The 16977-nt window shown below is 40.2% G+C and overlaps 2 protein-coding genes across 2 annotated transcripts; both read right to left on the bottom strand.

Annotated features, from left to right (window-relative positions):
• Positions 1 to 2398: 2398 nt before the first annotated feature.
• On the bottom strand, positions 2399 to 8685 carry htr3a (5-hydroxytryptamine (serotonin) receptor 3A). Its single transcript, XM_041051381.1, has 9 exons — positions 8567 to 8685; positions 7430 to 7593; positions 6419 to 6463; positions 6065 to 6174; positions 5777 to 5946; positions 4323 to 4483; positions 3803 to 4013; positions 3319 to 3555; positions 2399 to 3208 (listed from the first exon to the last, which is right to left on the bottom strand). Exons 1-9 carry the CDS (start codon positions 8634 to 8636, stop codon positions 2898 to 2900), a joined length of 1479 nt encoding a protein of 492 aa, XP_040907315.1. The 5' UTR covers positions 8637 to 8685; the 3' UTR covers positions 2399 to 2897.
• A 2134-nt stretch (positions 8686 to 10819) lies between these two features.
• On the bottom strand, positions 10820 to 16855 carry htr3b (5-hydroxytryptamine (serotonin) receptor 3B). Its single transcript, XM_041051773.1, has 9 exons — positions 16822 to 16855; positions 15677 to 15840; positions 15283 to 15327; positions 14754 to 14863; positions 14271 to 14440; positions 13556 to 13713; positions 12029 to 12239; positions 11467 to 11676; positions 10820 to 11085 (listed from the first exon to the last, which is right to left on the bottom strand). Exons 1-9 carry the CDS (start codon positions 16853 to 16855, stop codon positions 10820 to 10822), a joined length of 1368 nt encoding a protein of 455 aa, XP_040907707.1.
• Between the last annotated feature and the right edge of the window lie 122 nt (positions 16856 to 16977).

Below are 16977 nucleotides of genomic sequence, written 5' to 3'. Positions count from 1 at the left end.
GGTTTAAATTAAACTTTATTGATTCTGGTTCTTAAATCAGACCATATGAACTAAAGCAAACAAATCTGAAACAGAGTGAGGATGGTGGATAGGCATAAAAAAAAAGTGTTGCCTTCAACATCTGTGACACAGATCTGACTTGACAGTAAAGTAGAGGATCCCTGTGAGGGATATGCCTCAAGTTAAGTCATCATAACATTTTAATTTGCGCAATTTCTGAATTCTCTTACCATGCAACAAACATCAGAGCAAAGGTTCTTGCAAGCAAGGGATGTAAGTGGTCCTAAGGGGGCTTGGACTCAGCCAGGAGGAAGACATCACACATTTAAGATGTTGGATGTTTTAGATTTTACCAAGATAGAATCTCCTGACAGTATGGATCCCAGTTCAATCAGACATAATGTCATTGCAGCAAAAGCAGTAATGACAGCTGAGACACTTTAGATCACAACAGCATTAGCTTAACAGTAACACCTTATTTCCTGAACATATTCCACCTCTGTATTAACTGCTGAAATTATTTGGGATGAAAACAATAAGAAAAACAATTAGCAGCATCTCTGGAAGGCCACTGATAGTACTGAATTGTCGACCTTGCCGACATTGCTGAGGGAAAACTGATGTTGTTGTACATGGTGCCATCCTCTGGCCACCGTGGTGAACTGCATGGGTCAACACACTGAATGAGCAGTGTAGTACTCACACTTACCAAGCACTTTATCAGGAACACCTGGAAACCTGCTAATGTCCAATCAGCCAATCATGTGGCAGCAGTACAACACACATAATCCTGCAGGTCAGTAGCTTCTGTTACTGTTCACGTCAAACATCAGAAGGGGGACAAAATGTGATCTCAGTAAGTTTTACAGTAGCATCATTGTTGGTGATAGCCAGGTTAGTTTGAGTAGTTCTGAAACTGCCGATCTCCTGGAATTTTCACACAGTTTGCTCAACAAACAAAAAACATCCTGTGAGCAGCAGCTCAGAAAGGATATGCTAACTCCGACAACTTTTTACAACTGTGGTAGGAAGAAAAGCATCCCAGAATGAACATGTTGAAGCTTGAGGTCAGTGGGCTAATACTGTGGAAGACCATGTCGGGTTCCACCCCTGTCAGCCAAGAACAGAGATCTGAGGCTGCAGTGGACACAGGGTCACCAAAACAGGACAGCTGAAGACTGCAAAAACGAAGCTTGGTCTGAGGAATCTGGATTTCTGCTGCAGATGGTAGGGTCAGAATTTGGCAACTACCGTATGAATCCATGGACCCAAATTTTCTTGTGTCAATAGTCCAGGCTGGTGGTGGTGGTGGTGTTATGGTGTGGGGACTGTTTTCTTGGCAGACTTTGGGTCCCTTAATACCAGTCAATCATCATTTGAATTCCACAGTCTGTCTGAGCAGTGTTACTGACCATGTTCATCCCTACATGGCCACAATTTCCCATCTTCTAATTGTTAATTCCAGCATCATAATGCAAAAGTCTTCTTAAACTTTTTTTGTTTTTACTGATTTGTTTATTATTTTATTTCTTTACTTATAGGCCACATGATTTTCCACAAAATCAAAAACAGTAAGGTGAAGATGGTAAATGCTTTATTCAGGTGCTGTATACATATAGGTATTGTTAATTGGATGAAGCATTATTAAATTTATTGAAATATGTTGCTGTTCTGTTTCTTCCACTATATAATTACATTTTATGTTCTGTTTATACATCAATGCAGTTACATTATAGATATGTGTTACATATAAAAACATAGGAATTTAAAAACTTTACAGCCCAAATTGCTGTGTACAGAAGCTTGTTGAAACACTGTCATCAAAGCTGTGAGTTACAAAAATCATATTCAACATTTCAATAGTTTTTAGACATTTAATTATTTGAGGTGACACATTAAAGTTAAACATTTAAACTGATTTAAGTTTCCACCATTTTATTTACAGACTAATGATGTACCATGGCTCAGTGATATAAATTTCTTTTTTATTAATCAATGTGCAGTTAATACATATTTTAAATATTTAGGTTGCAGTAACAGCATTATGAGAACTCTGAAGTTAGCGGATATCCAGCCGGTCAGCCTGTCTCTTATTACCAAGTTTTATTCTTGACTTTGTCTTCAGTGCTGGCTGCGCCCACATTTCCTTTCTTCAGGTTTCACCTTTATCACAACTGTTTAAGTTTTGACCAATATAGGCTTTCACAGACAATAATATTATATTCAAATATAATTTGTGGTAGAATTTAAACTGGCAAAATTTTATCCCAAAAACCTTTCCCCCACAAATGGTGTTCTTCTGAACACAACTGGATCAAGGCATAAACAAACTACTGTAACTGTTTAGGGCTCCTGCGCCATCAAGCGGACCCAAAACAATTAAATTACACATGTCCGCTGTTCCCTTTTCTCATAAATTATGTAAATAAGTGTTTCTTTTCTAGTACTGTTATTTTTACTTTATATGAAAAGGAAACTGTACTAAACAGAAACTATTGTTTCTTTTTTGTGTGTTTGTTTCTTCTGTTCATTTATGAATAATAACATTGCACTAAAAGGTGTGTGGGGCTGTAGGCCTATTGGGCTGCCATGGGCTGGCCCTGAAAAGCATCACAGATTTTATTTTCATCATGGAACTAAAACTCTCTGATCAAACCTAAAATGATGATGATGGCAATAATAATGCTTGTAGGGTATAGTGGCAGACCCAAATGGTCACTTAACCCTTTGAATGTACACAGGCCCCAATTATAGGAACCATTTCCCTGTTCCATTATTTTACGAGTGCCTCCCTGTGTCCACTGAGCTACACAGGGGCATAGAGCTACTAAGTCTGGCCTTTTAAATTCCATGCTCTACCTACTGAGCTTGTGTCCACATCAGTACCACTGTTAGACTCAAGCAACCTGCCACACTGACCACAATGTACCCAGTGTGATGCTATAGGCCACCATGGCCACTAAGTAGACCCTGAAGAGCAGCACGTCCAGCACGTAGCCAACCTGCAGCCACTCCTTGGCAATTTCCCGGCACCGGTCCCTCTTCTCCAGGAACTGGCGTATCGCTGTCACTTCATGGAGGATGTTGTCCATGACAGGTGGTGTGGAGTCCCTGGAGGGGGGCAGGCCAAGTCCCAGCAGTCCACCTTCTCTGTCATGCTGGCTGAGCCTTTGACCTATCTCACAGGTGTGGTGGAGGGTGCACCTGGCTGCAGGATGGGACAAGGATAGGAGTCATTTCATTTTGAAATTTTAGTCATTTAAGAACAAGAGACAAGAGTGAATACCATTACTGCACATGCTTTCATCTGTACCTTACCAGTCCCATAGTTGTTGTCCTTGTAATGCTCCAGGTCAGAGGCTGGAGAGGACAGTCTGGAGCAGAGCCGATGCTTCTTGTGGATGCAGAAGAGAACTGGAGCTCTTTCCAGCACCAGGTATTTTACCCAGTGGGGTACAGGGGGCTGCAGGTCCTGCTTGTGGACCAGGCGCACAATCAGCACGGTTTCCGTTAGACTGATCACCAGGAGGGCCATGCAAACCACGAAGTACACACCTACAGGGAAGGTAAGACGCGAGGTGAGTTCACTCTCAGAATTTATTTTATTTGCCAGTATGTCCCCTTCATGCTTGCCTTGCAGAGTAATTGCTGCCTTTGTTCATTTTTTTTAACTTCCACAGTAGATTATAGGTAAAATAAAATTGTTTTCAGGCAAAATATTTTAAGGACATAAACAGACATTCCTTGCAGAAATCCTGTTCTGAATGCCAACTGCTGATAAGCACTAATAGATCCCAGTCACCTATCAGCGGGGTTCCTATGGCTGTGGCAGGCAGAGTATCAGATACAATGATGAGGAAGACAGAGTAGCCGAGCAGCAGTGTGATCTTGAAGGAAACCCTCTCTCCGCTGTCTGGTGGCAGATAGAAACCAACAATGTCCATCACCATCAAGAAGATACTGGGCAGCAGCAGGTTCACAGTGTAGAACAATGGCCGCCGTCGGATCACCACCTGGGAAATGTAGTTTTAAATCATATCAAAAGGCAGGACATGAAAAAAAAAACAGATCTGTAAAAACATGAACATGAAAGAAATCTATGTAGTCTCATTCAGCCATGACTGTATGTCCCCTTTTGACAGTATTCAAAAGAAAATTACAAAAGCAGTTCTGCACTTTTATTATGAAAGAAGACTTAAGAAGACTTGAATTTCTTGACTAGACAAGAAATAGTGGTTCACGCCTGGTCGGCTGAGTCCCACAGTCTACAGTCTTCTAACTCTGTCTGTGCTTTTGACCCAAAAATCATTTTATATACTCACATGGAACTTCATCTCAGCATAATAGTCATCATTGTCCACACTGAAGATCTTGTAGTTGGACAGTATATGGAGCAGCTCCCACTCTCCTTGGTTCATGAAGACACTCTTGTCCTCCCTGAGCTCCTCGGGGCTTCGCATCAGAGTGATATTGATGTCATCAACTACAGATTGAACACAATGTTGGGAGCAGCGTGAGACGGTCATGGCAACAAGTTACCCTTTACCTACGACTCTGCTCTCCGAGCACATGTCACAGCGGGAGAGAGGTCATGGATGCACAGAACACAACAGCTGTCCTACTCAAGTCTTGATGAGAAGAATTGAAGTGAGAGTTGGATGTTATTTTCCAATGCCAGTGGATATTTTTTTTTACCATTTTGTCTGAATCAAATCAAAAGTAGCTTAATGACAAAATTATTTGTCTATAATTATTGCAGACTTGTTTTATTTTAGGCATTTTTTTTCACGTATTTCCTCCATGGGAAAAATTAGTGTGATGTTGGCACAGATTTTTGTATTTTTGTCCATCGTTTTTTATCTAAGCTAAACTAAGTTTGTATGCACACAAAACACAATATGTGAAACCAGGAAGTCAGCCTGTAAACTTTGATGAATGTTTACAACAGACAGCTTGGGGAATAACTTTAACTTCTACTGTTCTTCATTTTACTGTTTGGCTAACCTGGGATTTTGCTTCCCTATCGGACTTCTTTTAAGTGCTGTAATTTAGGGACTTTCGCAGACCGCAGCAACAGAAGCACCTCCTGAAATAGCACCTCTGCAGCAGTAGACATGCTGGACCTTCGTTGCCATGGTCACGATAATAAACCCATAGTTAAGCTTATGGAACGGTCAGAGTTTGGTTAGGTTTAGGTACAAAAACTACTTGGCTAGGCTTAGGAAAACATCACGATTTGGGTAAAAATAAGTACTTTGTTAAGGTTAGAGGACCTTCATCGTCATGGTTACAATAATAAATGCATAGTTAAGGTCATGGATAAAAGAATCAGTGATGAGAAACAGGTCAAAGTAAAAATTTTGTCGACCCACTTATGCACCCTGACCACCTCCTAACACGGACTTTGTTCCTCTTTATTCAACGTTACCTGACTTCCTCCCTCGCTTCCATCATAACAACCGTGGCCTCTACGGGTCATAATATGCTGCTTGCAAAGACGGGCCATAGGATAATTTTTAGAGGAGGACAATTCCTAAAAAACACTTACACAAGTGTACTGTAAATGCTTCTATTGGCAGTGGGTTCCTCCTTTTTGGACAAACTTCAGCTCACAACAAGCTAACACCTCCATACCCAATGCAGCTATTGCTTTGTACAGCAGGGTCCAGAATGCATCTTGTGATCATTTTTATCCATGAATAGTTCCAGAAACCTTTTTCCCAATGCACAGGTTTTAAACAACAAAAGAAAGTTCAGTGAGTGAACTATGTCTTACTGGTATGGAGCCAGCTCTGGAAGGTGAGGCTACACTTCTGCACATCAAATGGGAAGTTGTAGATGTTGAGAGTGCAGGCTGTGACAACCTGGATGGGTTTATAGTTACGCACCAGTCCATCATGTGTCACATAGACATAAGGAATATCTGGAGACTTCCCCACATCCACACTGCGGGATGGAGACAGAAATGACAGCAGTTCTGTTACGGACCACAGAAAAGCTGGGACCACGCCAGCTAGGATAGCAGAAGAGTAGAATTAATGATAACAACAGCAACAGTTCTTACAACTCATTAATGAGGATGTCAGGCACCCACACATTAGCAGTGGGGATTGAAACTTGTTTGACTTCATCAAAGTCTTCTGGATTCCAGACCAGGAATTCATCCGTCCATGACTAAAATATTCAAGAACAGAAGAAGATAAATGAGTCAAACACCATATAAATATTATAAAAAATTTTCATTGCGGTGTGTCAGAGAAATAAATCACACAAATCACTGAGGAAAATGGTAAAAAAAAAATTTTAATGACTATATCTACTCAACTAGTGAATTAGTGAACTTTACAGTTTGAGCTACAGTGTAAGTATGGGACAACTAACAGTATATGTTTGATTTTTGTAAATCCATTTGTCTTACTTGTCTGTACCAGACATATGTTGTCAAAACCTGGTTCTTTTCATCCTGTAGTGGAATACAAGAAAAAAAATCCGTTATCAGAAAAACTATTTTCATATTCATTAAGCGGTAGCCATGTAGTGTTTCAGCATACAATGATAACCTCTCTAAAACCGGCAGGGTTTTTTTTGTAAAGGGCCCCATAGCAGGTTAATTTGCTCATGAATTTCGTATTAATGTGATGTAGTTTTTCATGTGTATTCAGACCAAGCGCGCAGCGAACTTCTCCCGCGGCGCGATTACACACAAAGTCAATGCAAAGACTCGAATGGCCGCGAATTCGCGTCGAGCGACGTGCGCATGTGCGTTCTCTCAAGTTTAAATGTTTTCAAACTTCGCGTGACGCTGTCGTGCGAAAGCCTATCAGCGTTAAGATTCTTCTGACGTCACTGATAATCAAAAATGGAGGCAACCCTTAGAGTCGCTGTCTGCGGGAATCCTGAGTTCTGCGACTCAAGTTGTGTATTTTACAGAGACAGAACCAAAAAAAAAAGGGAGATGGCTTGGAGAGCAATCAGCGAGACTTTAGGAGGTAAGGTCTGAAAACCTGTACGTTGTCCTTGATTGTAGTTCTTGTTTGTACTTTATTACGCACCAAGTTAGCACTAGCGTTAGCTGCGTTTCACAGCTAGCTAGCATTTCATAGCTAGCGCAAACAAGGCTAGCGCCGGTACAAGGCAGCAATAATTGTTATTTCGGTCATGGTTGATGGCGGAAATAAACGTTTCTAAAGTATGTGGTATCGATGATGGCAAGTCCTTCCTTTCCAAAAGAAGCACTCTCATTGGCTGTTACGTGCGAATATTTAAGGAGGGCGTAAATCGTCCAGCGGCCGATTTCGCTCAACTAACGGCAGGCGAAAATTCGCTTCCTGGTTGGTCTGAACTCCCCTGATAATTATGTAGATGGCATATGGCAGGTAAAACAATGATTAAAGGAACATGTCACTATAACTATAATGTGTGAACTCACCACATTGAGAATAGAGTAAACCATGAGGTCTATGGCCACTATAGTGGACGTCCTCCAGTCTTTTACTGGTCTCACTCCTTTCTTGTACCCGGCGCTCAAAAACTCCGACAGGCGCACTAAGGTGGCGTTGGCAAATCTTCCCGTGCTGCTGCCCAGTTTCTTAACTGAAAAATTTAAAAGAAATCCTTCATCTTTTACAGTGCCTAAAAGAAGTCTGATACACAGGCTTTACATTGGCAGGAGAGATGAATTTTATATAAGCCAGTTGAAAGCTCTTAACCACATTTATTAACATTTATTTATTATTCAGCATATATGTAATTAATACATTATTTTTAAAAGTACTCTTCACTGAAACAAATCTTCTTTGTGTTAATACGATCTCCCTATTTGGCATTTGACAGAAAGTTTTCTAAAAAAGGAACTGTTTAAAGTTAAAGGAACTGAAATGAAATGGATGAAATAGAATTAAATGGAACAGATATGCAATTTTATTTAAGGATTCATTTTTCAAAAGTGTGTGTGTGTGTGCTGAGAGTATACAGTACAGATCAAACAAAGAACAAAATGTCAAAATCTATTTTGAAGCTATGTATGTCAGAGTGTCGGTAATTTGTAATGGCTATGTAACCATCTAATAATTCCAATAAAATTTTCTCTGACCAAATAAATACATTTGTATACTAATAATAAAACTAATAATTGTCAAACATACTCACTGGATTGTTATACATTTTGTTGTTGTATTTTTAATCGAGTTTCTTATTATAATTTATAATAATTCCTGACACCAATTAAATTTTTTACAAACTTTAACTTTGATGTTATTCTAAATGACAAGGCTTTTTGTCACACTTATAGTAAGTCACTTTAAAAAAAGAGCACTTTCCGAACGTTTTAGTTGTTATTTAACATTTGTATCTGTAAGAGCTGACTAAAATAATAGTGCATTGTTAACCAGAAATCGAAAAGATAAAATCATGTGAGTCCCTATGACTAACAATGTGTTACATAGACAACATAAGAATCTTTATGACTCTAAGGTTTGCTGGCAAATAAGAGTGAAAAGATTTCATCATGCTGTACAGTTAGATATTTGAAAGCATATAATGGAATGTAAAACAGAAGTTGCTGTACCTGTGCACGCTCTCGATTCTTCTTGAATCAGAAGGAAAACGAGTGTTGCCCAGGTCGATGAGAGCCTCATGGTGCCGGTTCGCCTGTGTTTTCTTCTCCTGCCGTGGAAATCTGCCCGCTGCTCTGATGAAAGGCCTCAGGACGCCTGACACCGTTATGCTCCATAGCCGTCCACTATATCCATCAATTCACTCACATCCACTATCAAAACCTTGTTAGTGACACTCAGCACATGAGGGTGTATCCATCTGTTCTGATGCCACTCCTCCTTGTTCAATAAAGCAGCAGCTCACTGAGATAAATGGAGCTGAAAGTCTGCAGAAATACAAGCTAGGACTCTGTGACTGGATCATATATCATGTCTGAGCAAGTATTTGATTAAGTAATACAGCAACACCAGGCCAGTATCTCATGGTGATTATCAGTTGAGAAGCTGTTAGGCAAGAGTCTCAGCTCACTTCCAGATAGCAAAGTATCAGCATTTAATATCCTTTATCACACAAAACCTACAGTAAAATGAAATTGCAGCCTAATTTCACTTTCCACGTTCCAGAACGTGGAAGTTCAGTGCTGCCAATGCTGAAATTAAATTATTGCCAGTAGAGTGTGTATGAAGTAAAAGAAAAAATGAACAATGCATCTAAATGTACAGTTATTGTAAATGCACAAGTATGTCTGAGATTAATATAAAACTCCACTGACAAATATACACCATGGACAAAAGTATGTAGACACCTGAACATTCCAAGCTGGCAATTCTGTGAGGGCCCTGGAGGGCACCTGGAAAACAAAGGTACTAAATTCAAATTGTATGTTAGACCTGTTTAACCATGCGTTCTGCTTTTCTTTTCAGCTGTGAATCTGCCTCCCTCCAATATGCAATGATCATGAATGCTACAGCCTCCAAGGGCTGACAGCTTTATTTCAAGTGTCTACACGGTGATTTGGTAATGGACTGATTTCTCCTCGGTGTACTTCAGAAATAAAAAAGGGCAGGTTCATGGTAGATTTGACTCAATTAGGCTTTTATTTTTGCTTTGGTCATGTATTATCTTCACAGCACAATCTTATGCAGCTCAAGGGCAAAAGAACCATTACAATCATTTTGATATGACATTCATATTCACCACAGAGTGAAAACGCAAAGCTTGAACTGAGTTTACAGCCACTGGTTGCCTCACAGAGACAGTAACAATGCACTAAATAAACATTTATCCACAGCTCTGTTGCATAACATCATGTAACCAGATCCAGTGGAAGAAGAGGCTTGCAGATACTGTGAAAATTGCATTAATATGGATCATTCCACCGGTAAGTTCTCTATGACGCACTTTTGAAATTCTTATCACGACTATTAGGAAACCAACAGGGAATGAAGACATAGCAGCTGAGCTCTGAATGGGTTGTATTGATCTATTTTGTGGCAGCGGGATGGAGATTAAAGTATGAATACAATATTATAACATCACACTGGCACTGAGGATTTTCTCCAGAGAGCTGCTTCATTATACAGTATCTTTGAGTAAATCTCCACTGTCGGGAAAACATGATAATAGACCCAGTACGATAATGTCTCTGTGAAACTATGATGTTGCTGTACAGTGGCAGTGCAATATCTGGAGAGAAAATGCAAACAGAATATTTTAAGGATAGATTTAGTTTCAGACAACTTGAAGTTTTTATTTTTTTGTAGTTTCAGCAATCACCTACATTGGTTATAATCAGATTTTACTCGTCAGCTTAATAGCTGTGATCTGAGAACACATCGACATCAACAAAAAGAAGAAACATGGTTCAGACAGATTAGCCAGTTTGAAGTCAGGCTGCACAATCATCACCCAGACTGTCCACAGTAAACTTTTTTCACAGTGCTTCAAGTGTGACCTTAATAGTGAATGTACAGTCAGGAGTTATTACCAACATTTTAGGTACTCACTTTAGTTTTACCTCCAAAAGAAGTGAATTACATAATGTGTTTGGTTACAGCCTGTCTGATGGTTTCACTGCCTGTGTCTCTTGCCCTGTTGGACCTGTTCTAGAGATGTCAGCTTGTTCCCAGATCTCAGCCATTACTGTGGTGAGTACAAAGTTGTAGTAATGCATTTGGTGAACAACATCAGTATACATTATAAAGTGTATTTTGTTAGTTATTACAAAGAAAGTATGATCCAGAATCACCGTAAATACACTAAAAAACTCTAAGCGAGGAACACTGTACAGTATTTAAAAATCAGTAAGTCTCAGAGCATGTGGTCAGGCAAAGCTCCAGCTGGCCCAGAGCAGCAGCAGTGTGCCGGTGTACAAGGCCAGAACCAACAGGTAGAGGCGGAACAGGAAGCAGTCGAGTTTAGAGCAGAGGGCTAGCCAATCAGCCTGAGCTGAAGACTCACTGTCCTCCTGGGATAAAGCCAAGCGGAGAGAAACCAGCTCCTGGAGGAGCCACTCCAGCCCAGAAGGAGCATCCTGGATCTCATTCAGTGACAGCAAATCCCCCTCCAGTGAGGGCTCAAGCTCATAATCTATGAGAAGATCAACAAATCTGGTTTAGAATGTGAACACTTAATATAGATTCATGCAGTTTCTCTACATAAATGTGGGCAATTGCAACCAATTGGTAGGGATGGGAAAATTATGAGTATCTGACACCTTCCAAAATAGGCTGAGTTTCCAAACACTCTGATACACAGTGTGTTATTCTCTTGTGGAGCTTAAACTTTCCCATGATGATAAAAAGTGCCTTGGTTTCCTTATAACCAACTTTCTTTCACCCTTGACTTCAATGAACGCACTTTCTTTGCAAAGACACCTTTGATTTGATGAAGCAACAAGTAAGAATGTACTCTGACATTCCCTGTCAGCGGGACATTTAGACAATCTCAGCCTTTGAGCTGATCGCTTACCTCCAGATAGGTTGATGTTGTCGAGGGTTTTCATGGAGGTTAAAGCGCTTTCATTGAAGCTGTGACCAGCAGAGCCATACTTGTCCAGCAGGCAGGCAGACACTGACATTTGCCTGACCTCCTTCTCACTGTGGTGGAGCAGCTTCACCACCAGTATAGATTTGATCAGGCTGAGCATCAGCAGGGCCATGCACACCACAAAGAACACACCTGTATGGAGGTGGAAGAAAAAAAAACATCAAGGCTCCCAAACGCTGGCTATTTACACAACAGCCCGATTATGGCCAATAAATAGAGTGAGGCTTTGGATTACTCATATGACCATTCGATGACCATATTCATATCCACTTAAATAGCTAAATATTACTGCAGTTTTCACAGCATTTGCAATAGTTTTATGTAAAAAAAAAATGGCAGCCCAAATCCTCTTAATTAGCCCACAATTTAGAAACTATGGTTTTACCCTATTAATTGGCTTTCCTTCAACAGGTCCTTGGGCACAAAAGGACACAATGGTGGCAACAACAAACATCCAAAGGTCAAACATCATAAAAGATCCTACCTATAAGAGGAGTTCTGACAGCAGAAGCAGGCAGTTCATCTGTCAGGTTGACTCTGAAGACAGTGTAGCCCAGCAGTATGCTGATCTTAAAGACGATGCGTATGCCGCTGTTCAGAGGCAGATAAAAGCTGATCACGTCCACCAACATGAGGAAGATACTGGGGATAAGGAGACCCACCACATACAGCAGGGGGCGCCGGCGGATCAAAACCTGAAGGAGAGAGAAGGAACGAATCTGATGAGCACCACGAAGACACTAATTGTGTGAGTGTCTCTAGTTTTGCTTTTTGTCCTGATTTTGACATAACTAGCTCTGAGATTTTCCTCATTATAAAACAGACAATTTCCTTGAAAGACACTTTGACATGTCACATTAGCAAAAGCAAGTGTTATTAATAGAGTCAATGAAGGCTGAATTCCACCTAGCTGCCTCAGTGACAGGCTCCTGTTTGTTGCTGTGCAGGTTCATTGTCACGTTGTCATGGCTTACTGGGTCAAATGATTAGAATGGAGCTGTTGTTACTCTGTGCTTTGCTTTTTTTTTTTTTTTTTTTTTGACCCTGACCAGTCATAATGTCTGCTGTTAAAAAGACCTATAGAGGTCAATGGAGTTCAGTTTGTTTTCTGACTTTCAAACTGTAACGTCCACAATGTCCCCAGGTCTGAATTTGCATAATTACAAATGTCATTTTGATTTTAAATTTGGGTTTAAGAAACTAAAGTTCTGGTTTCACTTCGCCAGTCTACTAAGTCAGCCATGTGGCCATACAAATTAAGAACAGTATTTGCACTGGGAAGGCTGCATGGTATTTGTTGCATCATGCAGATAATATATATGGGTAGATGTGTTTATTAGTTTCCTCGTAAATGTGTGAACCATAAAACTGTCACTTCCAGCTGTATAATTATGATGTAGCTGTTACCTCATAATATTCATACAGATCTTTCTCCAGTTTTTTTAAAATTAACCTTTTCTTAGAACATTTATATAATATGATGTACCTACCCTTAGAAACAGAGCAGCAGAGTAACTGTATTGTACTGAGCCATGAAATGCACCATTACCAAAAAGCCTTCGTGCTTTGAGCTGAATAAATAGCAACCCTCCCTGCTCCTGCTCTCCACCTGCAGTGGGCTATGGGGCCATTTTCCTCACCACTAACAAGAAGTCCATTGATCAGGCAGCCACTGAGACAGTCTCATTATGGTTGCTCGCCCTCCCCTGTCTATCAGCCTCTCTCTCTCTCTCTGTGTCTCTTTACTTGCCAGAAACGGCCTCAGCCTCATCATTTGGTATTAGCTCAGTAGCCCGATCCATGAAGGTCGTGGCCAATTGCTTTATATTTTACAATTCTACCACACTGCGTGGCGGTTGGGGGGGGCTCTAACCCATAGAGGGCTACAGTTTAAAGCTCAACATCGACGAGCAATCACACCCATCACTTGCTCACTAGGAATGGCTTGTTGGAGAGATCTCACACCACCACAATATTACATGATACATAACTGAGACAATAAGTCACATACATTGAACTGGATATGTGCGTAGTCAGTGTTGTCTTGGTGGATTTGCCAGTAGCGTGAAGGAATAGACAGCAGTTCCCATTCTCCGTCATTCATGAACTCCCTCTTATCATTAGCAATGGCCTCCGCACTCCTCCACAGAGCCAGGTCTATTTCCTTCACTGCAGAGGGAAAGATATTGAAGGACAGAAAGAGATGGAAGGTGAAGGAAAACAATAAAGGAAGGCAGTAAATGCATTCATTACTTTTGCTTCTCAGTCAGTTTTCCTTACATTGTCCACAGACATGACTGCTTATGGCTTGAACACTTCCTATGCCTCCCTTACTTGGCTGTTGCTTCTGTCCCCTTGAATTCAGCAGCATCACTTCTGGTCTCAATCTTGAACCAACTTTATAAAAACTCACCAAACTCCACGGGATGATGAAAACGATTGAAAGCCCTGAGAAAATCTAAATGACCTTGAGTTCTCATGTGAAGCTCCCACGAGTTTTCGGAGATTCTAAGATTAGGTTGTTTACACCCTGATCATGTTCTCATTTAGCATGAAGTTACTGGAGGCTAAATGAGAATCACAAATGATCAAATTGCTGAATAACACATCCCACCAGTTAAATCAAAAAAGCTTATCTTTGCATTGCAGGTGTGAAAACTTTATTCTGTAAATGCAAAGGTGGGTAACCTGATTTTACTTTCCACCATTACTGGCAGGAAACGGACCTGAGTGGAGCCAGCTGCGGAAGGTGAGGCTGCAGTTCTGCTTGTCAAATGGAAAAGCGTACATCTCCAGGCTGCAGGCCAGGACCACCTGCATGGGCCTGTAGTTCTTCACCGTGCCAGAGGAGTTGACATAAACAAAGGGGATTGGTGGGGACTTCCCACCATCCACACTGGGAACACACATGAAGCAGATGGGGAGGTAAGATGAGACACGGAAAACGGGGCAGAATATGAGACCGGTCAGGCTCACCTTTATGTCCAGTAGACTTCCTTACATAACTGAAGAGGCCATTTGGGGCTCTAAGGCTGCTCACATGTTTCATCACGGGTGGTTTTCAGTGCAATTCACATTTGATCAAACAAATGCTGTGCTGCCTTTGTGTACTTTTGGCTAATTTTGTGTACATATTTTATTAAATCTGATATTTAAAAACTAACAGGAGAGTGTGTTGAACTACAGGTTTCGCTTCAGTAATTTCTTACAATTCACTGACGATAACATCAGGTATCCAGATAGCATCAGATGACAGTGAGATCTCGTTGATGCCATCAAACTCCTCTGGGTCCCAAACCAGGAACTCATCAGTCCAGATCTGAGAACAGCAGATGAGGTGTTCAGAAAAATGTCACAATGTTTGTCTATTAATGGAAAAGTAATTGTTTATTTTTATACACTTAAAAAACAAACAAACAATGAAACTCAACTGCCTGTGTTGTTGATAACGTGATGTATTCAATATGACATAATTGACATATGCTGTGAAGTGAGACTTGCTGCATATTTTAAAGAAACTTTTGAATTAATAGCCACTGTTTTGCGTGTTTAAAAGCTGACAGTGTAAATTATATGAGACAGCCACGCAGCAGAACTCATTAGCTGAGGAGGCAGATAATTGGAGTCATTTTAATTATAAAGATATGGATTTTATTGAGGGGATAAATGGTTGTTTTCCTTTAGATTTACAGCTATTAACAAAAAGGGAAACACTGAGGGAAATGAGAGGCCACATACCTGTCTGTACCAAATACTTATAGTAATGCTCTGTGTCTTTCCATCCTGGGAAAAAGAGAATGTATTAATGACAGTTTTTTAATAACACTATTTTTTATTGTATATTGAGGCTACTGAATGGAGCAGTTTGAGATGAACTGAGTCAACCTTATTCCCTTTACAATCAAGGCTGTGCAGTGCAAGAAGACAAACGGGACAACTTTCAACAGAGCACTAACAAAACCATTATATAAGCAAAGACAGTCAGAATTCACTGAGACTGAGACACTTGAGACTGAAAAATTAGTTTTACTCCACATATTGATTAGAAGTTATCAGATCTTCCTCACCAGTGGAGGGAAAAAAAGTTTAGTAGCAGCATGAACATAGCAGCCATCCTTCAAAGTTTACATACCACATCAAGGACAGATTGCAGTATGAGGTCTATGGAGACAGTGGTAGAACTGGTCCAGTTGTGAACAGGTCGAACTCCGCAGTCGTATTTCCTCAGGAGAGTTCTGGTCAGCTGGTTCAGAGCTGACCTCTTTGGCTTCTCTGGCACACATTCAGACAGATGAGCTAAAAGGCAGAGCTAAATTACCGACCAGGCAAAGTGAGCAACTCACCTGGGGTCCTATAGACTATTGAGGCCAATAAGTTTGTGGTAATTTGATTAATTGCAATTAGTCTGATTGCACTGTGTGTACCACTAAAGCACAAAACTGAAGTGATCAGGGCTTTAGGAAACGTCTATATTTCTATGTAATGTTGAGGCCAGGCAGGTCAGGGAACCCCATGTTTTTATTGTTTCCGTTGTTATTATACTAACATGGTACATATTTAAAAAAATATAATAATAAAATAAATAAATAAAATTAAAAGTTGTTTGATGCACAGGTGATCAGGGGTTCGCAGTATTATAATACTAGAGCAGTGTTTGGATTCTGAGGCTCTAGGAAAATTTATAATGGAGTTGTAATGTCAACTGTGCCATGTGCACTATACCCAGTGGGTACTTAAAGGCAACACAGTTCACTCATGATGTTTAGACAGTCTGAGAATAACTGGGTGGGGGGGGCACTGGGGAGTAGCAGGAAAAAGAAAATTATATTTTAATTTCAGACTGTAAGGATTGTGTAAGGCTAAACAAATTACATGGATTTATTTATAGCTTTCAGCTTTCATAACATTATGATTCTACAGCTTCTTATACAATGATATGAATGTATTTGCTTTATAATGGTGGCAAAATAACCTTATCTTACTTTTTCTTTGCCAATGCATCAATTACTCCATGTGCATTTTGTTTGATAATGTTTAATTGTCATGTGAAAACAGATCTTCACACTACTGATACTATATCACTGACCTAATGTAAGTCAGATCAACCGGAAAGCAGTGAGTAAGACACTATGAAGAGAAAACACTCGTGGAAAATTTCCCAGAGTAGAAATCTTTGGAACAATACCCAGGTGATCTCTAACTTACAAATAAATACTTCATACTATAACAGAAATGCAAATTTATGCCCATTTTTTTGAGCCAAAAAGAGCATCTTACCTGAGAGCAACAGCATTAGCCAAATGGGAGACATCAAGCTTAAAAAATCAATCTTCCAGATTACAGGTGTTATCCAGGTGTCACATCCAAATGTCTGCTGTGTTTACACAAAAAATATCCTCAGTTTCATCAAACGGGTTCATCAGTAGCAGTACT

The sequence above is a fragment of the Toxotes jaculatrix genome, chromosome 12 (assembly GCF_017976425.1).
Source record: "Toxotes jaculatrix isolate fToxJac2 chromosome 12, fToxJac2.pri, whole genome shotgun sequence".
Lineage (NCBI taxonomy): Eukaryota > Metazoa > Chordata > Actinopteri > Toxotidae > Toxotes > Toxotes jaculatrix.
This window is presented reverse-complemented; position numbering and strand designations above follow the sequence as displayed.

Bases quoted from the DNA above. Each gene is read 5' to 3' on its own strand.
- htr3b (XM_041051773.1), bottom strand. From the start codon at position 16,855: ATGTCTCCCATTTGGCTAATGCTGTTGCTCTCAG. The intron at 12,240-13,555 runs GTATGTGACTTA...TCTCTCCTTCAG, and splicing joins ACGCACATATCCAGTTCAAT to GTTTTGATCCGCCGGCGCCC. The intron at 11,086-11,466 runs GTAAGCGATCAG...ATCTTCTCATAG, and splicing joins CAACATCAACCTATCTGGAG to ATTATGAGCTTGAGCCCTCA.
- htr3a (XM_041051381.1), bottom strand. From the start codon at position 8,636: ATGAGGCTCTCATCGACCTGGGCAACACTCGTTTTCCTTCTGATTCAA. The intron at 4,484-5,776 runs GTAAGACATAGT...TTCAATCTGTAG, and splicing joins CCAGAGCTGGCTCCATACCA to TTGATGACATCAATATCACT. The intron at 3,556-3,802 runs GTGACTGGGATC...CCTTCCCTGTAG, and splicing joins CATAGGAACCCCGCTGATAG to GTGTGTACTTCGTGGTTTGC.